Below are 21,805 nucleotides of genomic sequence, written 5' to 3'. Positions count from 1 at the left end.
TGTTCAAGGATTCTGCAGCAAACCGAAGATAGGGATATTGGTTTGTTATTTTTTTTTTTTTCAGGCGATGTTCACTCCCATTATACAGGGTGTTACAAAAAGGTACGGCCAACTTTCAGGAAACATTCCTCACTCACAAAGAAAGAAAATATGTTGTGTGGACATGTGTCCGGAAACGCTTACTTTCTATGTTAGAGCTCATTTTATTACTTCTCTTCAAATCACATTAATCATGGAATGGAAACACACAGCAACAGAACGTACCAGTGTGACTTCAAACACTTTGTTACAGGAAATGTTCAAAATGTCCTCCGTTAGCGAGCATACATGCATCCACCCTCCATCGCATGGAATCCCTGATGCGCTGATGCAGCCCTGGAGAATGGCTTATTGTATCACAGCCATCCACAATACGAGCACGAAGAGTCTCTACATTTGGTAACGGCTTTGCATAGACAAGAGCTTTCAAATGCCCCCATAAATGAAAGTCAAGAGGCTTGAGGTCAGGAGAGCGTGGAGGCCATGGAATTGGTCCGCCTCTACCAATCCATCGGTCACCGAATCTGTTGTTGAGAAGCGTACAAACACTTCGACTGGAATGTGCAGAAGCTCGATCGTGCATGAGCCACATGTTGTGTCGTACTTCTAAAGGCACATGTTCTAGCAGCACAGGTAGAGTATCCCGTATGAAATTATGATAACGTGCTCCATTGAGCGTAGGTAGAACAACATGGGGCCCAATCAAGACATCACCAACAATGCCTGCCCAAACCTTCACAGAAAATCTGTGTTGATGATTTGATTGCACAATTGCATGCGGATTCTCGTCAGCCCACTCATGTCGATTGTGAAAATTTACAATTTGATCACGTTGGAATGAAGCCTCATCCGTAAAAAGAACATTTGCACTGAAATGAGGATTGACACATTGTTGGATGAACCATTCGCAGAAGTGTACCCGTGGAGGCCAACCAGCTGCTGATAGTGCCTGCACACGCTGTACATGGTACGGAAACAACTAGTTCTCTCGTAGCACTTTCCATACAGTGACGTGGTCAACGTTACCTTGTACAGCAGCATCTTCTCCGCTGCAGACATTAGGGTTATCGTCAACTGCACAAAGAATTGCCTTGTCCATTGCAGGTTTCCTCGTCGTTCTAGGTCTTGCTCCCTAAGACGCCGATCAATTGCGAACGTTTTCCCGTCGGGACACCTTCGTTCTGGAAATCTGTCTTGATACAAACGTACCGCGCCACGGCTATAGCCCCGTGCTAATCCATACATCAAATGGGCATCTGCCAACTACGCATTTGTAAACATCGCACTGACTGCAAAACCACGTTCGTGATGAACACTAACCTGTTGATGCCACGTACTGATGTACTTCATGCTAGTACTTTAGAGAAATGAGTCGCATGTCAACACAAGCACCGAAGCCAACATTACCCTCCTTCAGTTGGGCCAACTCTCGGTGAATCGAGGAAGTACAGTACATACTGATGAAACTAAAATGAGCTCTAACATGGAAATTAAGCGTTTCCAGACACATGTCCACATAACATCTTTTCTTTATTTGTGTGTGAGGAATGTTTCCTGAAAGTTTGGCCGTACCTTTTTGTAACACCCTGTATACCGTTTCAGGCCTGGTAAGAACACCAACGCATCCTGTCCGCCATTCTACCTGTCTTTTAAATTCCCCGCAATGGTGTATAGGTGTACAAAGTTACACCGACATCCGACTATGTTCTCTGGGTGGTTCATTTTTCTTGTCAGACGGTGGAATTGATTGCGCCTATCGGACATTCGCCAGTATCGCTACGTGCAGTAGTCGGTAGCGTAGTAGGACTGTTTATAACACTATCAACTGAAGCACGTTATCTACCGACTCTCACACTACTGAATATTCTTTGCGGGCTTTTCAGTTGCTCCTCTGGCGTGCCAGTGATAAAAAGTGGAGGGAATACGTGATGTCGCGATAGCTTTCACGACTCGCGTGCATACGAGGAGCCTAGCGTGATAATGGGTTCGTATTCAATCACACAAATATACCACTACACTCACACATACATTTATATTATAGCACAGAATATAATACACTGTCTAATTATAATACTAAAATAATAGTAATAATAATTATAAAACCTCTACAACGTGCTGAAGAGGAATCTGTGGTGGCACAGGACTAATTTGCTCATATTGACATTAAAAAACCTATACAGGGTGGTCCATTGATAGTGGCCGGGCCAAATACCTCACTAAATAAGCATCAACTGAAAACAACTACACAGAACGAAACTCGTCTAGCTTGAAGGGGGAAACCAGATAGCACTATGGTTGGCCCGCTAGATGGCGCTGCCATGGGTCACACGGAAATCAATTGCGTTTTTTAAAAAATAGCAACCCCCATTTTTAATTGCATATTCGCGTAGTACGTAAAGAAATATGAATGTTTATTTGGACCACTTTTTTCGCTTTTTGATAGATGGCGCTGTAATAGTCACAAACTTATAAGTACGTAGTACCACGTAACATTCCGCCAGTGACGACGGTATTTGCATCGTGATATATTACCCGTCTTAAAATGGACCGTTTACCAATTGCAGAAAAAGTCGATATCGTGCTGATGTATGGTTATTGTGATCAAAATGCCCAACGGGCGTGTGCTATGTATGCTGCTCGGTATTCTGAACAACATCATCCAAGTGTCCGGACCGTTCACCGGATAGTTACGTTATTTAAGGAAACAGTAAGTGTTCAGCCACATGTGAAACGTCAACCAAGACCTGCAACAAAAGATGACTCCCAAGTAGGTGTTTTAGCTGCTGTCGCGGCTTATCCGCACATCAGTAGCAGAAAAATTGCGCCAGAATCGGGAATCTCAAAAACGTCGGTGTTGAGAATGCTACACCAACATCGATTGCACCCGTACCATATTTCTATGCACCAGGCATTGCATGGAGACGACTTTGAACGCCGTGTACAGTTCTGCCACTGGGCACAAGAGAAATTACGGGACGGGGACAGATGTTTTGCACGCGATCTATTTAGTGACGAAGCGTCATTCACCAACACCGGTAACGTAAACCGGCATAATATGCACAACGGGGCAACGAAAATCACGACGGCTGCGACAAGTGGAACATCAGCGACCTTGGCGGGTTAATGTATGGTACGGCATTATGGGGGGAAGGATAATTGGTCCCCATTTTATCGATGGTGATCTAAATGGTGCAATGTATGCTGATTTCCTATGTAATGTCCTACCGATGTTACTACAAGATGTTTCACTGCATGGCAAATTGGCGATGTACTTCCAACATGATGGATGTCCGGCACATAGATCGCGAGCGGTTGAAGCGGTATTGAATAGCATATTTCATGACAGGTGGATTGGTCGTCGAAGCACCATACCATGGCCCGCACGTTCACCGGATCTGACGTCCGCAGATTTCTTTCTGTCGGGAAAGTTGAAGGATATTTGCTACCGTGATCCACCGACAACGCTTGACAACATGCGTCAGCGCATTGTCAATGCATATGCGAACATTACGGAAGGCGAACTACTCACTGTTGAGAGGAATGTCGTTACACATATTGCCAAATGCATTGAGGTTGACGGACAGCATTTTGAGCTTTTATTGCATTAATGTCGTATTTACAGGTAATCACGCTGTAACAGCATGCGTTCTCAGAAATGATAAGTTCACAAAGGTACATGTATCACATTGGAACAACCGAAATAAAATGTCCAAACGTACTTACGTTCTGTATTTTAATTTAAAAAACCTACCTGTTACCAGCTGTTCGTCTAAAATTATGAGCCATATGTTTGTGACTATTACAGCGCCATCTACCACAAAGCGAAAAAAGTGGACCAACTGAAACGTTCATATTTCTCTACGTACTACACGAATATGTAATAAAAAATGGGGGTTCCAATTTTTAAAAAAATGCAGTTGATGTCCGTTTGACCTATGGCAGCGCCATCTAGCGGACCAACCATAGCGCCATCTGATTTCCCTCTTCAATCTAGACAAGTTTCGTTCTTTGTAATTTTTTCGTTTGACGCTGATTTCGTGAGATATTTGGCCCGGTCACGATCAATGGACCACCCTGTATAATGAAAACAGGGCATTTTACGATCAATAAGAAGGAGGCGGTAGTACAATCGATTTGGGTAAATATTTACTTGAGCCACCATGAATGTGGAAAATCATATAGTTATTGTGTATTTTGTCTTTAATTCAAATATAACGTGACTCTTTTTTTTCTTGTCAGATTTGTGACTCGTATATCTGAAAACAGCCCTCAAGGGACCACTTTGCAGTTCGATGACGAATATGTGACAGAAATCAGGGATGATGACATGGTAAGTAAGTATCACTGCGTTGATCGTATAATTTCAATAATATAGTGAAATTACTGTTAGCAGTTGTAAAGGGGGATTTCCTATTCCACATCGTAATGTTGTAAATGAAGCATGTCTTGCCCTTGACATGTGCTGTATTACAATTATATGTAGCAGTTATTTTATTTTCTCGATTCTTCTGTTCTGTGTACTGTATTTACTTATGTGTTGCTCTAGTAATATGGTTCAAATGGCTCTGAGCACTATGGGACTCAACTGCTGTGGTCATCAGTCCCCTAGAACTTAGAACTAATTAAACCTAACTAACCTACGGACATCACACACATCCATGCCCGAGGCAGGACTCGAGCCTGCGACCGCAGCAGCAGCGCGGCTCCGGACTGGAGCGCCTAGAACCGCATGACTCTAGTAATAAGACATCCTGTCTCCATTAAGACAACAGAAAGCTGGGCGCCTGTATTATGTAATGTTCTCATTCGAACGTTTAATACATCATTAATTCATAGTGTTTTACCAATCAAAGTTAAAATAAACTATTGTTAGGTCAGCCTAACAAAATGTTGGCCCACACATATCAACAATCACCAACCATCCTCACGCCTTACATCATTTTCTAAAATTTTTGAGAAGGTTAAATATTCAAAAACTGTCACCCACCTTTTCAGTAATTGAATATGTATTCACTCACAGTTTGGATTTCGAATGGTCTGCTGTGTTAAGGCATATAATATACTTTCACCGAGCACATAATACAGTTTTTAAATTGTGAAATATCATCAGTTGGGATGCTTCCACGAAGTTATCGACGGTATTCCATGGTGTTAATTATAATTTTCTATTACTACAATTACGTTTTTATGGAACACGTGGTTCTGCAGGTTCCCACTTTAAAAAACACGATACAGGAAAATTTTTCACTAGGATGCGCGAGTAATGCACAAAGGTACACCATACCATCTTGATGATATTGCTTACTGTTATTGCTCTGTGTTAATTATTTATCATTTATTTAAATCAGAAGGCAGAATTAGTCGTTTTGCATATGATACAAGCATTATTGTAAAAGAAACACGTAAACGACAAACAGTAAATGATATTTTTTTAAAGTTATTAACTGGTTATACATAACTTTGAAAAACCACAGGTCATCCACTTTCTCACTGAAAAAAAAGAAAAAAGAAAAAAACTACCTCAATATTAACGTAGTGCATCAACAAAAAAATTGAGTAGAAGGTTTTGAGTACATTATGGGCATATCGATGAAAATTTAAGTTGAAAAAACCATATATAGCTGCTACAGCATAAAGTTTCACCCACTTTTGACGTAAGAATAATTGTCAATTTTCTGGGTATGAACATCAGTGCGATGTTTTGCATAGATTCATTCATTCACTGACGTCCTATGGGATAATAATCTGGCATAACTCATCACTCACGGAAAAAGTATTCATTACACAAAGGAAAGTAATTACAATTATGTATGGGGTTTACATATGTACAGATATGAGCCAAAACATTATGACGGAAGCAGAAATGGCTGCGCAGATTATCGAGGCATTACAAGACTCAGTTCTATATCGAGACTATACGAAAAGATCCTTAAAACTACACTCATGCTCATAAATTAAGAATAATGCTGATACGTGGTGAAAGAACGCTCTGGTGAGCGGTTTGCGGGTTTAAATCACCTCGGGGTATGACCATGTGGTGCATTTGACCTGCGGTTATCACACGTTGGCGATGGCAGCAGTCCACATACGCAGAGGTGTGTTGGTGCATGTCAGAGTATGGTGCAGCGCGTAGGTGCGCGGAGGTTTCCAGACGTGCTAATGGTGACTGTGTGTTGAAAATGTCTTAGAGAACACATATTGATGACATTATGAGGGATAGAATACTAGGGCGATTGGAGGCTGGTCAAACGCAGCAGGTCGTAGCACGGGCCCTCCGTGTGCCACAAAGTGTGATCTCAAGATTATGGTAACGATTCCAGCAGACAGGAAACGTGTTCAGGCGCTACAGTACCAGACGTCCACAATGTACAACACCACAAGAAGACCGATACCTCACCATCAGTGCCCACATACAACCACGGAGTACTGCAGGTAGCCTTGCTCGGGAACTTAGCGCAGCCACTGGAACAGTTGTCTCCCCATACACAGTCTACAGACGAGTGAACCAGGAGCCAGATACCAACCCCTTAATGTCCTTGAAAGGGACCTGTATGGAGGTCGTCGTTTGATGGTGTGGGGTGGGATTATGATTGATGCACGTACACCTCTGCATGTCTTTGGCAGAGGAACTGTAATAGGTCAGGTGTATCGAGACATCATTTTGCACCAGTATGTCAGCCTTTTCAGGAGTGCAGTGGGTCCCACCTTCCTCCTGATGGATGATAACGCACTGCCCCACCGAGCTGCCATCGTGGAGGAGCACCTTGAAACAGAAGAAATCAGGTGAATAGAGTGGCCTGCCTGTTCTACATACCTAAACCCCATCGAGCACGCCTGGGATGCTCTCTGTCGACGTATCGCTGCATGTCTTCAAACCCCTAGGATACTTCAGGAGCTCCGACAGGCACTGGAATGGAAGGCTATACCCCAGCAGCTGCTCGACCACCTGATCCAGAGTATGCCAACCCATTGTGCGGCCTGTGTACGTGTGCATGGTGATAATATCTCGTATTTATGTTGGGGTATATGAGCAGGAAACAGTGGCGTTTTGTAGCACTTGTGTTCTGGGACGGTTTTCTCAACTTATCACCAATACCGTGGACTTACACGTATGTGTCGTGTGTGTTCCCTATGTGCCTATGCGCAGGAAACAGTGGCGTTTTGTAGCACATGTGTTCTGGGACGGTTTTCTCAACTTATCACCAATACCGTGGACTTACAGGTATGTGTCGTGTGTATTCCCTATGTGCCTATGTGCAGGAAACAGTGGAGTTTTGTAGCACATGTGTTCCGGGACGGTTTTCTCAACTTATCACCAATACCGTGGACTTACAGGTATGTGTCGTGTGTGTTCTCTATGTGCCTATGCGCAGGAAACAGTGGAGTTTTGTAGCACATGTGTTCCGGGACGGTTTTCTCAACTTATCACCAATACCGTGGACTTACAGATCTGTGTCGTGCGTGTTCCCTATGTGCCTATGCGCAGGAAACAGTGGCGTTTTGTAGCACATGTGTTCTGGGACGGTTTTCTCAACTTATCACCAATACCGTGGACTTACAGGTATGTGTCGTGTGTATTCCCTATGTGCCTATGCGCAGGAAACAGTGGAGTTTTGTAGTACATGTGTTTCGGGACAGTTTTCTCAACTTATCACCAATACCGTGGACTTACAGGTATGTGTCGTGTGTGTTCCCTATGTGCCTATGCGCAGGAAACAGTGGAGTTTTGTAGCACATGTGTTTCGGGACGGTTTTCTCAACTTATCACCAATACCGTGGACTTACAGGTATGTGTCGTGTGTATTCCCTATGTGCCTATGCGCAGGAAACAGTGGAGTTTTGTAGCACATGTGTTTCGGGACGGTTTTCTCAACTTATCACCAATACCGTGGACTTACAGGTATGTGTCGTGTGTATTCCCTATGTGCCTATGCGCAGGAAACAGTGGAGTTTTGTAGCACATGTGTTTCGGGACGGTTTTCTCAACTTATCACCAATACCGTGGACTTACAGGTATGTGTCATGTGTGTTCCCTATGTGCCTATGCGCAGGAAACAGTGGAGTTTTGTAACACATGTGTTCTGGGACGGTTTTCTCAACTTATCACCAATACTGTGGACTTACAGTTCTGTGTCGTGCGTGTTCCCTAGGTGCCTATGCGCAGGAAACAGTGGAGTTTTGTAACACATGTGTTCCGTGACGGTTTTCTCAACTTATCACCAATACCGTGGACTTACAGGTATGTGTCGTGTGTGTTCCCTATGTGCCTATGCGCAGGAAACAGTGGAGTTTTGTAGCACATGTGTTCCGGGACGGTTTTCTCAATTTATCACCAATACCGTGGACTAACAGGTATGTGTCATGTGTGTTTCCTATGTGCCTATGCGCAGGAAACAGTGGAGTTTTGTAGCACATGTGTTCCGCGACGGATTTCTCAACTTATCACCAATACCGTGGTCTTACAGGTATGTGTCGTGTGTGTTCCCTATGTGCCTATGCGCAGGAAACAGTGGAGTTTTGTAGCACATGTGTTCCGGGACGGTTTTCTCAACTTATCACCAATACCGTGGACTTACAGGTATGTGTCGTGTGTGTTTCCTATGTGCCTATGCGCAGGAAACAGTGGAGTTTTGTAGTACATGTGTTCCGGGACGGTTTTCTCAAGTTATCACCAATACCGTGGACTTACAGATCTGTGTCGTACGTGTTCCCTATGTTCCTATGCTATTAGCGCCACTTTTGTCTAGTGCCACGTTGTGTGGCGCCACATTCTGCAATTATCCTTAATTTATGAGCATGAGTGTATAGCTGAATGAGAAATTTAGGAACAAAACGGCTTCCGGCAGGCACGTCCTAAGCATTCGACAAGTGAGTCACAAGAGAGCGGCGCATAACACGGTTTTTGTGGACTTGAATAATGCCAGTGACAGTGCTCCGCTTTGTCTGATTTACAAACAATGAATAACCAGAACATTCATAAATGTTGTGTACAAGCTGTATTCAGATAACGCTTCTTGTGTTAAGTTAGAAAGCTACTACCACAGACATTTAAGGTTAGCGGAGGGCTGAGACAAGGATGTTGCTTTGCGTCTACGCTCTTTAAAATGTTTTTGGACGGAGCGATGAACAACTGGAAGATGAGGTGCAATATCGTGGGAATTAGGTTGCGGGAGACGCCAGTAAAGGACATCAAATGAAATGTTAATAATTCTTTCGCCAAACGAGTGAGTTGTTTATACTCATTTATTCTTTGTAATAGCCCCTATAATGTTCTTGACGGAGCAGTTTATCGATTGACATGTTAGTTTTCCCTGGTTAACAAGCGTAATGTAGATTGTTACTATTCACGATTCGATAGTGTTTGATCTATAGGCTTAACTATGAGTTACGCCTATAAAATGGTGAGCCTGGAAACAAAAAAGACAAGCATAGTGCATAGCGGACGGTTGACTTCGCATTACGAAGAGATACAGGACCAAATGGAGAAAAAACTTTCACGCTTACAAGAAGAGCTACAAAGACAGATTTAAGGAACGCAACCATGAGACTCGTGCGACACAACGGGAAAGCGCGTAGAGAAACAGTATATGCGGCAGATGCTGGAACTACGACGTCTAACGAGGCCGACAGACCAAAGATTATTAGTGCCCAAATTATTACCGGAGAAACCTGAGCTTTGGTTCGCAGTTTTAAAATTAGCGTTTATACAGAACAAAGTCACGAATGACGATACAAAGTTTGCAGTTAATAGCCTGGACGCACAAGCGGTGGGCGTCATTTTGAAGCCTCCTGCACGCGGGCGTTATCGACACTTCATGGGACGTGGTGGTTCAAGACACGGGAAAGTCGTTAGACCAACGGATGAAGCACATCTTACAGTTCAAAGGTACCGGGGACAGGTAGCCTTCGGAATTCTGGTGACATCTCACGACCACGGTGGGAGAAACAGTCATGTGGGATAAGACCGCCGGCCGGAGTGGCCGAGCGGTTCTAGGCGCTACAGTTTGGAACCGCGCGACCGCTACGGTCGCTGGTTCGAATCCTGCCTCGGGCATGGATGTGTGTGATGTCCTTAGGTTAGTTAGGTTTAAGTAGTTCTAAGTTCTAGGGGAATGATGACCTCAGAAGTTAAGTCCCATAGTGCTTAGAGCCGTTTAAACCATTTTGGGATAAGACCGTTCGACGTGCGTCGCTGATGCATCTACGCTGCCAGTGAAGACAGCAACGGTCTCTTGCGGGAAAGACGACATTAATTCTGTGCCGATAGGGTGCACACAGAATTAGGGCACGCAAGCACCTGACAATAGAACAGGAAGCCGACGACCGCAACACAGCTGAGACTGCAGCTACACGACGGGGTTTTAGGAAGTCCGTCGCCGAACAGCTGCATGTGTAACTTCTTTATTTAAATCTGTGAATCTGCACTTAAATTGCCGAATGACTGAGAAGATGAAACTTCTACGTTATTTGATTCTGAAACAGCTGAGGAAAACTCAACGTACTGAGTCTACTTTCTCTTTACTTTCTCTTATCATGTCAACTCTGACCCACAATATTCTAGCGCAGCGCAACCTGACTGCTCAAAAAAAATTACAACCTGACTTCAAATAATTAAGACTTTTACATCTTCATTACGTGAACTACTGCAGTACAGCGGGCGTCAATACTGCCAGCTAAATAAAATATTATAATTACTAAAGCCACTAGCTACTAACAGGCACGTGGTTAGCAAAGAAAAGATTTTGCTGCAAACCAAATAATGTAGTTTTTCCCTTAATAATGCGACATCCAGTTCAAACACGAATATAAATCGTCATTGACATCCAGTACAAAGGTACATAATCATGAATAATTTTCAATCTCTAAGTCGGATACTTCCAGATCGTTCCATCAATGCTAACTTCTCATATTTAACACCCATTACTGCTGGCTGTTCACCTCCAACTGCCCAACAGTACTTCCATTTCTGCTGGCGACTAACTTCCAACTACGCAACACTGGCAGCGTAGATGCATCAGCGACACATGTCGAAGGGTTTTTTCCCAACAGTACTGGCGATTAACTTCCAACGAGTCCGACCAGCCACAGAGTCTCTTACAAAGTGCAGTCAGAGATCCAATGCAAAGCGCTACACATCGCTGTCAACACAGAAGCACCCCACTTACACACGCTTTGAAGTCACAATTGGAAGCGATGCAAAATCAATTATCAACGCTAGAATTGAAGAAAAAAAGGGTTCAAATGGCTCTTAGCACTATGGGACTTAACATCTGTGGTCATTAGTCCCCTAGAACTTAGAACTACTTAAACCTAACTAACCTAAGGACATCACACACATCCATGCCCGAGGCAGGATTCGAACCTGCGACCGTAGCGGTCACGCGGTTACAGACTGAAGCGCCTAGAGCCGCACGGCCACACCGTTCGGCTGAATTGAAGAAACTAGACAGTACGAGAAATGGTAAATCGGAACAACGGAGGCAAGGTCTTGAAGGCTGACTTTGCTGATTATCACGAAAAGTTCGGCATGTGGGCCATGAGATGCGTATTGCCTGCTCATTCCCAAACAGTTACAGCGGCCTGCAGTAGATGCAGCAGGCCACACAGCTACACAAGAATACTAGAGTAGTGACACAGAGATAGGCATTACTGCAACGGAGAGAGATATTGCAGTGACTGAAGGCAACAAAACTGCAGGGCTCAAGATCGGCCCAGTCATACAAGGGGACTCTTCTGTGCACACGCAGACTTCGAAGCGAACTTACCCGCTTACGTTGTCACATCGCTTGTATGTTTCAAACAGGAGGACAAATCAGTGCTACCTGATCGATTCTGGCTCGGACATTAGTGCACTGCCAGTGAAGCAGCACTTAACCGCCGCTAGCAACTCGCCAGTCATGGCATATAGAGAACACGAGGCGACCATGAATATTGGGTTCAGCAAGAGTGTTAAATGGAGATTCGTGGTGGCTGATGTGCAAAAAACCGATCCTTGAGGCAGATTTCGTCCACCACCAATAGCTGGGTTTACAGCTGAGCTCAGTGCAAGTTCAGTGGAGAAGTGAAGTCACGACGGGCGCAATAGGCACTAGTGCCAGCAACGCTGTCGCGTCACTGGTAGATGCGGTCACATTTAAGACGAAGCAGGAGATTCAGAGTAACGGACAGAAGTAGTATATACCACCACGCGTCATATCTAGACTACCGCAAGCCAACCAGTCCCCCTATGGTCCAGAAGACAAGCACCCAATCGGTTCACCGAGGAAAAGGTGGAGTCTGACCACATGTCGCAGGCAGGAATCGTACGAACGTTGGATAGACTGTGGACATGACCACTGCATTAGGAAGAGAGATGGCTCGTGGAGACCCTGCTAGGATTACTGGCGTGATTAATGCACAAACAATATCTGACCACTATCCTGTGTCAAACTTGCGGGACTATATAAATGTTTTATCTGGAGCTACGATCTTCATCGTAGTCAACTGTAAAAAAGCTTATAACCAGAGTTCGGTCACTGAAGGAGACATTCCCAAGATGGCTGTGTTAACATCTTTCGGGCTGCATCAACACCTCCTTAAGCCATGTGGCTTGAAGAATGCGGCTCAGACCTGAGAGAGATTTGTAAATGAGGTGTTTAGGGCTCTGGATTCCTGCTTTTCATATGTTGATGACGTATTAATATTCTTGTGGCAAGGACTGTTGGACCAAACTGCTGAGATCATCGGTCCCTAGGCTTACACACTAATTAAACTAACTTAAACCAACTTACGCTAAGCACAACACACACACTCATGCCCGAGGGAGGACTCGAACCTCCGACGGGGGGATATTAATATTCTCAAGGACTGCTGAGCTGTATGAAGAACTCCTTAAAGCAGTACTTGGCGGAATACGAGAATCTGGCTTATTATTAAATGAGGCAAGACAAGAGACGTTTCTCGGGCACAAGGTATCAACTACTGATATCCGCTCTTTCAAGAACAAGTGGAAGGGCTACGGAATTTTCCGCGACCTACAGGTTATAACAGTTACGTTGACTCCTAGGAATCAACAACTTTTATAGACGCTACCTACCTGGGGCATCGCTAACGGGTGCACTAGCAGCGAGTAACACAACAGGCAAGCAACACTTGCTATGGACGCCCATCATGCAGCAAGCATTCGAAAAAATAAGGACAAGTTTGCAAAAACCAGTTCTGTTGTCTCACCGAGTCCATAACGCACCGCTGCCAATTGTGGACGCCAGCCAGTTGGCTATTGGTACAGCACTCCAGCAAAGCGTGTAAGAACGTTGGATGCCCTTACTTCTTTTTCACGACAGTTATCAGAAACTTAGTTTAAGAGAATTGTCAGAGTTTCCGCCACGATAAATTATAGCCACTTATGAGCTGATCAAGCCACAGATGAGCAGCTACAACAGCTGTTGAGAAACAACCCCACATCCCTCAAACTCAACCAAGTGTAATTGCTGGGTAGGAGAGACCTAATTTGGTGCAATAGATCCATTCCGTTCAACTGCTCTTTTAAGTCCTTTGCTGTCTGTGACAGAAGTACAATGTCGTCGGCGAACATCAAAGTTTTTATTTCTTCTCCGTGGATTTTAATACCTAATCCGAATTTTTCTTCTGTTTCCTTCACTGCTTGCTCAATATACAGACTGAATAACATCGGGGAGAGGCTACAACCGTGTCTCACTCCATTCCTAACCACTCTTTCCCTTTCATGCCCCTCAACTCTTATAACTGCTATTTGGTTTCTATACAAATTGTAAATAGCCTTTCGCTCCCTATATTTTACCCCTGCCACCTTCAGAATTTGAAAGAGAATATTCCAGTCAACATTGTCAAAAGCTTTCTCTAAGTCTACAAATGCTAGAAATGTAGGTTTGCCTTTCTTAATCTAGCTTCTAAGATAAGTCGTAGGGTCAGTATTGCCTCACGTGTTCCAATATTTCTACGGAATACAAACTGATCTTCCCCGAGGCCGGCTTCTACTTGTTTTTCCATTCGTCTGTAAAGAATTCGGGTTAGTATTTTGCAGCCGTGACTTAATAAACTGATAGTTCGGTAATTTTCACATCTGTCAACACCTGCTTTCTTTGGGATTGGAATTATTATATTCTTCTAGAAGTCTGAGGGTACTTCACCTGTCTCATACATCTTGCTCACCATATAGTAGAGTTTTGTCAGGACTGGCTCTCCCAAGGCCGTCAGTAGTTCTAATGGAATGTTGTCTACTCCGGGGGCCTTGTTTCGACTCAGGTCTTTCAGTGCTCTGTCAAACTCTTCACGCAGTATCTTATCTCCTATTTCATCTTCATCTACATCATCTTCAATTTCCATAATATTGTCCTCAAGTACATCGCCCTTGTATAGAGCCTCTGGATACTCCCTCCACCTTTCTGCTTTCCTTTCTTTGCTTAGAACTGGGTTTCCATCTGAGCTCTTCATATTCATACAAGTGGTTCTCTTTTCTCCAAAGGTCTCTTTAATTTTCCTGTAGGCATTATCTATCTTACCCTTCGTGATATAAGCCTCCACATCCTTACATTTATCCTCTAGCCATCCCTGCTTAGCCATTTTGCACTTCCTGTCGATCTAATTTTTGAGACGTTTGCAATCCTTTTTGCTTGCTTCATTTCGTGCATTTTTATATTTTCTCCTTTTATCAATTAAATTCAATAGTTCTTCTGTTACCCAAGGGTTTCTACTAGCCCTCGTCTTTTTACCTACTTGATCCTCTGTTGCCTTCACTACTTCATCCCTCAAAGCTACCCATTCTTCTTCTACTGTATTTCTTTCCCCCATTCCTGTAAATTGTTCCCTTATGCTCTCCCTGAAACTCTGTACAACCTCTGGTTTACTCAGTTTATACAGCTCCCATCTCCTTAAATTCCCACCTTTTTGCAGTTTCTTCAGTTTTAATCTACAGTTCATAACCAATAGATTGTGGTCAGAGTTCACATATGCCCCTGGAAATGTCTTACAATTTAAAACCTGTTTCCTAAATCTCTGTCTTACCATTATATAATCTATCTGAAACATGTCATTATCTCCAGGGTTCCTCCATGTATACAACCTTCTTTTATGATTCTTGAACCAAGTGTTAGCTATGATTAAGTTGTGCTCTGTGCAAAATTCTACCAGGTGGCTTCCTCTTTCATTTCTTAGCCCCAATCCATATTCACCTATTACGTTTCCTTCTCTCCCTTTTCCTACTACCGAATTCCAGTCACCCATGACTATTAAATTTTTGTATCCCTTCACTGTCTGAATAATTTCTTTTATTTCATAATACATTTCTTCAATTTGATCGTCATCTGCAGAGCTAGTTGGCACATAAACTTGTACTATTGTTGGAGGCATGGACTTCGTGTCTATCTTGGCCACAATAAGGCGTTCACTATGCTGTTTGTAGTAGTTTACCCGCACTCCTATTTTTTATTGATTATTTAACTGACTCCTGCATTACCCCTATTTGATTTTGTATTTATAACCCTGTATTCGCCTGACCAAAAGTCTTGTTCCTCCTGCCACCGAACTTCACTAATTCCTACTATATCTAACTTTAACCTACCCGTTTCCCTTTTTAAATTTTCTAACCTACCTGCTCTATTAAGGGATCTGACATTCCACGCTCCGATCCGTAGAATGCCAGTTTTCTTTCTCCTGATAACGACGTCCTCCTGAGTAGTCCCCGCCCGGAGATCCGAATGGGGGACTATTTTACCTCTGGAATATTTTACCCAAGAGGACGCCATCATCATTTAACGGTCCGGTTAATAAGTCATGGTTTCAAAATATTGACTCAAATTATTAACAGATGAATGGAAAAACTGACAGAAGCCGACCTAGACGAAGATCAGTTTGGGTTCTGGAGAAAAGTTGGAATACACGAGGCAATACTGACAGTACAAGTCGGCTTGCTAAAGAAAGGCAAACGTACTTTTAGACATTTTCATATTTCAAGAAACCTTTCAGCACTGTTGACTAGAATGTACTCTTTGATATTCTGAAGGTAGAAGGGATAAAATGTAGAGAGCGAAAGGTTACATACAACATGCATTGAAAACAAGAAAATCAAATGGTAGTTGAGAAGGGAGTGAGACAGAGTTGTAGCTTTTACCAGACATTATTCAGTCTGTACATTGGGCAAGCAGTAAAGGAGTTTGGAGAACGAATTAAAGTTCAGGGTTGAAGAAATAAAAATTTTGAAGTTTGCCGATGACTTTGTAATTCTGTCAGAGAGAGCAAAGAACTTGGTAGAGTATGGTAGTTGAACGGAATGGGCAGTGTCTTGAAAGGAGGATGTAAGATGAACATCAACAGAATTAAAACAAAGGTGGTGGAATGTAGTCGAATTAAATCAGATGATGATTAGGGAATTAGATTAGGAAATGAGAGGCTAAAAGTAGTAGACACGTTTTGATATTTGGGCAGTAAAATAACTAATTATGGGCGAGGTGGAGAGGATATAAAATCCATAATAGCTATAGTAAGGAAAGAACTCCTCAAAAAGAGGAAATTATTAAGATCGAATACATATTTAAGTGTTAGGAAGTCTTTTCTGAAGGTATTTGTCTGGAGTTTAGCCTTGTACAGAAGTGAAATATTGACTGTAATCAGTTAAGACGAGAAATGAACAGAAGCCTTTGGAATGTCATCTCATAGAACAATGCGAAGGATTAGACAGGTAGACTGCGTTACTTCTGAAGAGGTGCTGAATCGAATCGGCGAGAAAAGAAATTTATGGCACAGATTGACAAAAAGAAGGGACTGATTGATAGGATACATTTTGGGGCATCAACGAATTGGCAGTTTGGTATTGGAGGTAAACGTGGCGGGTAAAATTTGTAGAGGGAGACAAAGGGATGAAGTAGTAAGGAGGTTCAAACGGATGTAGGTTGCAGTAATTATTCGGAAATAACGAGATTTACACAGGCTAGACTAGCATGAAGAGCTGCATCAGACCAGTCTTGTGACTGAACACCAGAAGAAAAAAACACCATTCATGTCCTTAAGTTAAAGAACCTGTCAGGTCCACAAAAGAGAGAGTTACGTGGTGAAGCCATATGGACTGAACTATGGCATGACCACACGGTAAGATCTGATGTACTTCGTACCCATTGCCTTTGGTCAGTGATTCTGACTACAAATTGTGAGTATGTGGCATATAGTATTCGAGGCGTGGGTGAAGCAGGATGTCACAGTGAGTACGTATGGATGGCTTCCCACCTGGTTGGACCATTCCCAGATTAGTGGCAACATATTTGAATAGTGCCCTAGCACCATATCGCAAGGAAAAAGAGGGTCTGGGTTTGACATTCCATCGACAATGTGGTCATCAGATATGGAGCACCGACTTAGAAGGAGAAATAACCCATATCCTTTCCCTTTTGAAAGGAACCAAAAGGGTGGCATATAAGACAAGTAACCACAACAAAAGGACATCCTGCGTCTAGGATGGCCAACTCTCTAACCCAGCTGAACAAGATCGGAACGCTTTATGATGAGGGACTGGATTCCTAGTATTGCCTCTACAGAACATTTCCTGATCTTCAGAAGACACCTTTCCATGAATGGTAAGCACTGCCACAAGCCTTGTTGGACTGCCATCGACAATATGTGGAGTTGTGTTTATTCTGTATTGCTATGCGAGGGCGTGTCACGTCATCTTGATGTTCTGTATGCCACCAGTAGTCAGTACCACCCATGGTCCCTGGTCCGCTTCCCAAATATATCTGGATCACTGTGTGCCGTATGACTGACTTTGGGACACCTTAAGTGCAGGTGTTTTCCCTGCGCTCTCATGTTGTCTCGTTGGAATTCGCTTGCCCGAGGTCCTTCGAGGTCACGACGTAGTCTCTTGGCAGACTGCACGGTGTTTACCCATCAAACTATGGAAACTACCCAAATCTGACAGTCAGAGGAATGGGCACTGTCCGATAGAATGAAAGATGTGGTAGAGGCAACTGAAACTGTTCTCGGTAGTGACTTATCTCCTGTGGTGAATGAATCTTGCCGAAATAAGCTCGTTGTAGTGAAAAGAAACATAGGTTGATTTGCTGTGCCAGACATTTGAAGTGTGAGGCCACGCATGGGGATCCATGTTCATCTACAATTTTTCCTTCTCATTCTTTTACTGTTATCGAATTCTGTCCTTCACCCCCAAATATGTTTTCGTCTCCCTTAATTATCTGAATAGTTTCTTTTATTTCATGATACAAACTTTCAATTTCTTCATCAAATCTGGGTCTAGCTGGCGAATAAACATGTACCGATGTTGTGAATGTTGGCTTCGTGTCTATCTTGACTATGTTAATCCGTTCACTGTGCATTCATAGTAGCTTACCCGCATTGCTATTTTGTAATCCATTATTAGGTGACCTACTCCTGCATTACCGTTATTTGTTTTTGTTTTTCTAACCCTGTATTCACCTTACGAGAAGACCTGTTATTCCTGCCACCACAGTTTACTAATTCCCACTAGAGTCAACTTCAATCAATATGATTTATTTTTAAATTCTCTAACCTCCCTCCACCATTAAGGGACCTAACATCCCGCTCCGACACGTAGAATGCCAGTTTTGTTTTTTCTGGTGACGGTATGCTCCTGAATAGTCCACGCCCTGAGATACGAATGGTGGACTATATTTTTATCTCCGGAATATTTTACCCGTGACGTTGTCATCATCATTTAAGCATCCAGAAGAGTTGCGTGCCCCTTGGGAACAACAAGGGGTGTAGTTTCACCATCATTAACAGTATCAGAACAGTACGGCCATGTTAGTTAACATTAGAACGTCAGCCCAGCCTAATATACAGACTGTTGCCCCTGCAACTACTGAAAAGCCTGCTGCCCCTCTTTTGGAACCACATGTTTGTCTAGCCTTTTCAAAGATATCCCTGCATTGTGGCTGCACCTATGTTACTGCCGTATGTGTCGTTGAGACACCAAGCCACCTTACCTTGCCAAACTCATTGGTTCATGCTGTTGAAACATGACTGTAAGCAGGCAAATGTTAATTATTTTTCAATAAGGAGATATGGAAGATGTTTAACTAAGGGATGTTGTCAGTTTCTTCCTATCATTTTTATATTCTTTGGTGATTATGAGAGTTGGAATTTTCACGTAGTGTCCATCAATGAACAAAATCATTCGCTTTAAATGCCTGTGACTCCTCCATAAATACTTTTAGACATTCTCAGTTGTCTCGAATGAAAATCTTCAAAGAACCATGTTTCCAGTCGTGGTGTAGTGGATTCATACAGGACAGGTGCAAGATTGGGCGAGGAACAACACATAATGTTCTAGGAAAGTCAGTTAATCCCTTGAGGAGATAGAAAGAAATATCGCGTAGCTTTCGATGTCTGTGTGGGAGAGATGCTATGAGAAAGCGACAGGCAGATTGGAAGGAGGTAAACACGAACCTCCACAAAAACAGCATTGACAAAATGTATATTAACTAAGAACATAACAGGTAACGCTAGAGTGATGAAAATGAGGAGGGAGTCAACGTGTGGCAAAGCTGGAACTGCGCTGAATGAATTGCCTGTGAAGATAAGCAAAAATGGCATCCAAGTACAGAGCAGAAGGAGCATTCTGAACTCCGGGGGGCGTTGCATATTTCGAGAAGCCGTTCGCCTTGATGATGGCGTATCCAGCCTAATCATCGACCTGGTGTAACAAGAAATGTGATTCATCCGAGGCGATACGTTTTCATTGATCTAAGGTCCAATCTCGGTGATTCCGGGCCCACTGCAATCGTAATGGACGATGTCTTGACTCAACACGGCGACGAATAGGGGTCGTGTGCTGCGAGGTAACATGTTCAACAATGTACGCTGAATACTGTGCTCTGAAACACTTGCTCCGTACCGGAATCGTACAGATCTACCACGGATCGCTTCCTATCCTGGTTTACGGAGTGGAGAAGCTGCCAACCTTCACATTCTGGGCCGAGGCATGGACATCTAACGCCTTGTCACCTACACGTGGTCTCGCCGTCCTTTGAGCACTTTCTACATCTACATCTACATGACTACTCTGCAATTCACATTTAAGTGCTTGGCAGAGGGTTCATCGAACCACAATCATACTATCTCTCTACTATTCCACTCCCTAACAGCGAGCGGGAAAAACGAACACCTAAACCTTTCTGTTCGAGCTCTGATTTCTCTTATTTTATTTTGATGATCATTCCTACCTATAAAGGATGGGCTCAACAAAATGTTTTCGCATTCGGAAGAGAAAGTTGGTGACTGAAATTTCGTAAAAAGATCTCGCCGCGACGAAAAACGTCTTTGCTGTAATGACTTCCATCCCAATTCGCGTATCATATCTGCCACACTCTTTCCCCTATTACGTGATAATACAAAACGAGCTGCCCTTTTTTGCACCCTTTCGATGTCCTCCGTCAATCCCACCTGGTAAGGATCCCACACCGCGCAGCAATATTCTAACAGAGGACGAACGAGTGTAGTGTAAGCTGTCTCTTTAGTGGACTTGTTGCATCTTCTAAGTGCCCTGCCAATGAAACGCAACCTTTGGCTCACCTTCCCCACAATATTATCTATGTGGTCTTTCCAACTGAAGTTGTTCGTAATTTTAACACCCAGGTACTTGTTGAATTGACAGCCTTGAGAATTGTACTATTTATCGAATAATCGAATTCCAACGGATTTCTTTTGGAACTATGTGGATCACCTCACACTTTTCGTTATTTAGCGTCAACTGCCACCTACCACACCATACAGCAATCTTTTCTAAATCGCTTTGCAACTGATACTGGTCTTCGGATGACCTTGCTAGACAGTAAATTACAGCATCATCTGCGAACAACCTAAGAGAACTGCTCAGATTGTCACCCAGGTCATTTATATAGATCAGGAACAGCAGAGGTCCCAGGACGCTTCCCTGGGGAACACCTGATATCACTTCAGTTTTACTCGATGATTTGCCGTCTATTACTACGAACTGCGACCTTCCTGACAGGAAATCACGAATCCAGTCGCACAACTGAGACGATACCCCATAGCTCCGCAGCTTGATTAGAAGTCGCTTGTGAAGAACGGTGTCAAAAGCTTTCCGGAAATCTAGAAATACGGAATCAACTTGAGATCCCCTGTCAATAGCGGCCATTACTTCGTGTGAATAAAGAGCTTGCTGCGTTGCACAAGAGCGATGTTTTCTGAAGCCATGCTGATTACGTATCAATAGATCGTTCCCTTCGAGGTGATTCATAACGTTTGAATACAGTATACAGTATAAGAAAATTATACTTTCTATAGTCTCTCACGACAGTAGCACGTAAACAGCCCACCAACTTTGCCGTTGCTTGTTCCTTGGTGCTGGGGCATTTTGCCATTTGCCTTCAATATTGTCGTTTGAACGAGTTTCCATTCGTTTCTGGTCCGCTTATTACATCCCCTCCTTCTCGGCGAAAATGGTGTGATCCTCGGCAAAATTTAGGTAGAACAGTGTGTCTTTACCTAATAGGCGTAACTCATAATTAAGCCTACAGATCAAAACACTATCGAATGTTGAATAGTTATTATTGTTAACAGACGGAAACTAACTTGGCAACCGATAAACTGCTCTGTCAAGAAAATTACGTAACAAAGAATAAAGAGTACAAACTCTGACGTTTGAGCAAACAATAATTAACATTTCATTTGTTATTCTGAACTAGTTTCTCCCACACAGAGACTCCCCCTCCCCGCTCCTGCGTTAGAATGGAGCTCCAGGAATATGCGCGAATCTATG

General features: G+C 43.3%; 1 protein-coding gene across 1 annotated transcript in view; it reads left to right on the top strand.

Annotated features, from left to right (window-relative positions):
- LOC126278769 (cadherin-86C) overlaps positions 1 to 21,805 on the top strand; it is a 396,441-nt gene that overhangs the window by 213,669 nt on the left and 160,967 nt on the right. The window contains exon 9 of the mRNA XM_049979049.1: positions 4,279 to 4,369. Within this exon, the coding sequence (XP_049835006.1) occupies positions 4,279 to 4,369 (91 nt within the window). The remainder of the gene's footprint in view (positions 1 to 4,278; positions 4,370 to 21,805) is intronic.

The sequence above is a fragment of the Schistocerca gregaria genome, chromosome 1 (assembly GCF_023897955.1).
Source record: "Schistocerca gregaria isolate iqSchGreg1 chromosome 1, iqSchGreg1.2, whole genome shotgun sequence".
Taxonomy (NCBI): Eukaryota; Metazoa; Arthropoda; class Insecta; order Orthoptera; family Acrididae; genus Schistocerca; species Schistocerca gregaria.
The sequence above is the reverse complement of the archived record's forward strand: the minus strand, read 5'-3'. Positions and strand labels throughout refer to the sequence as shown.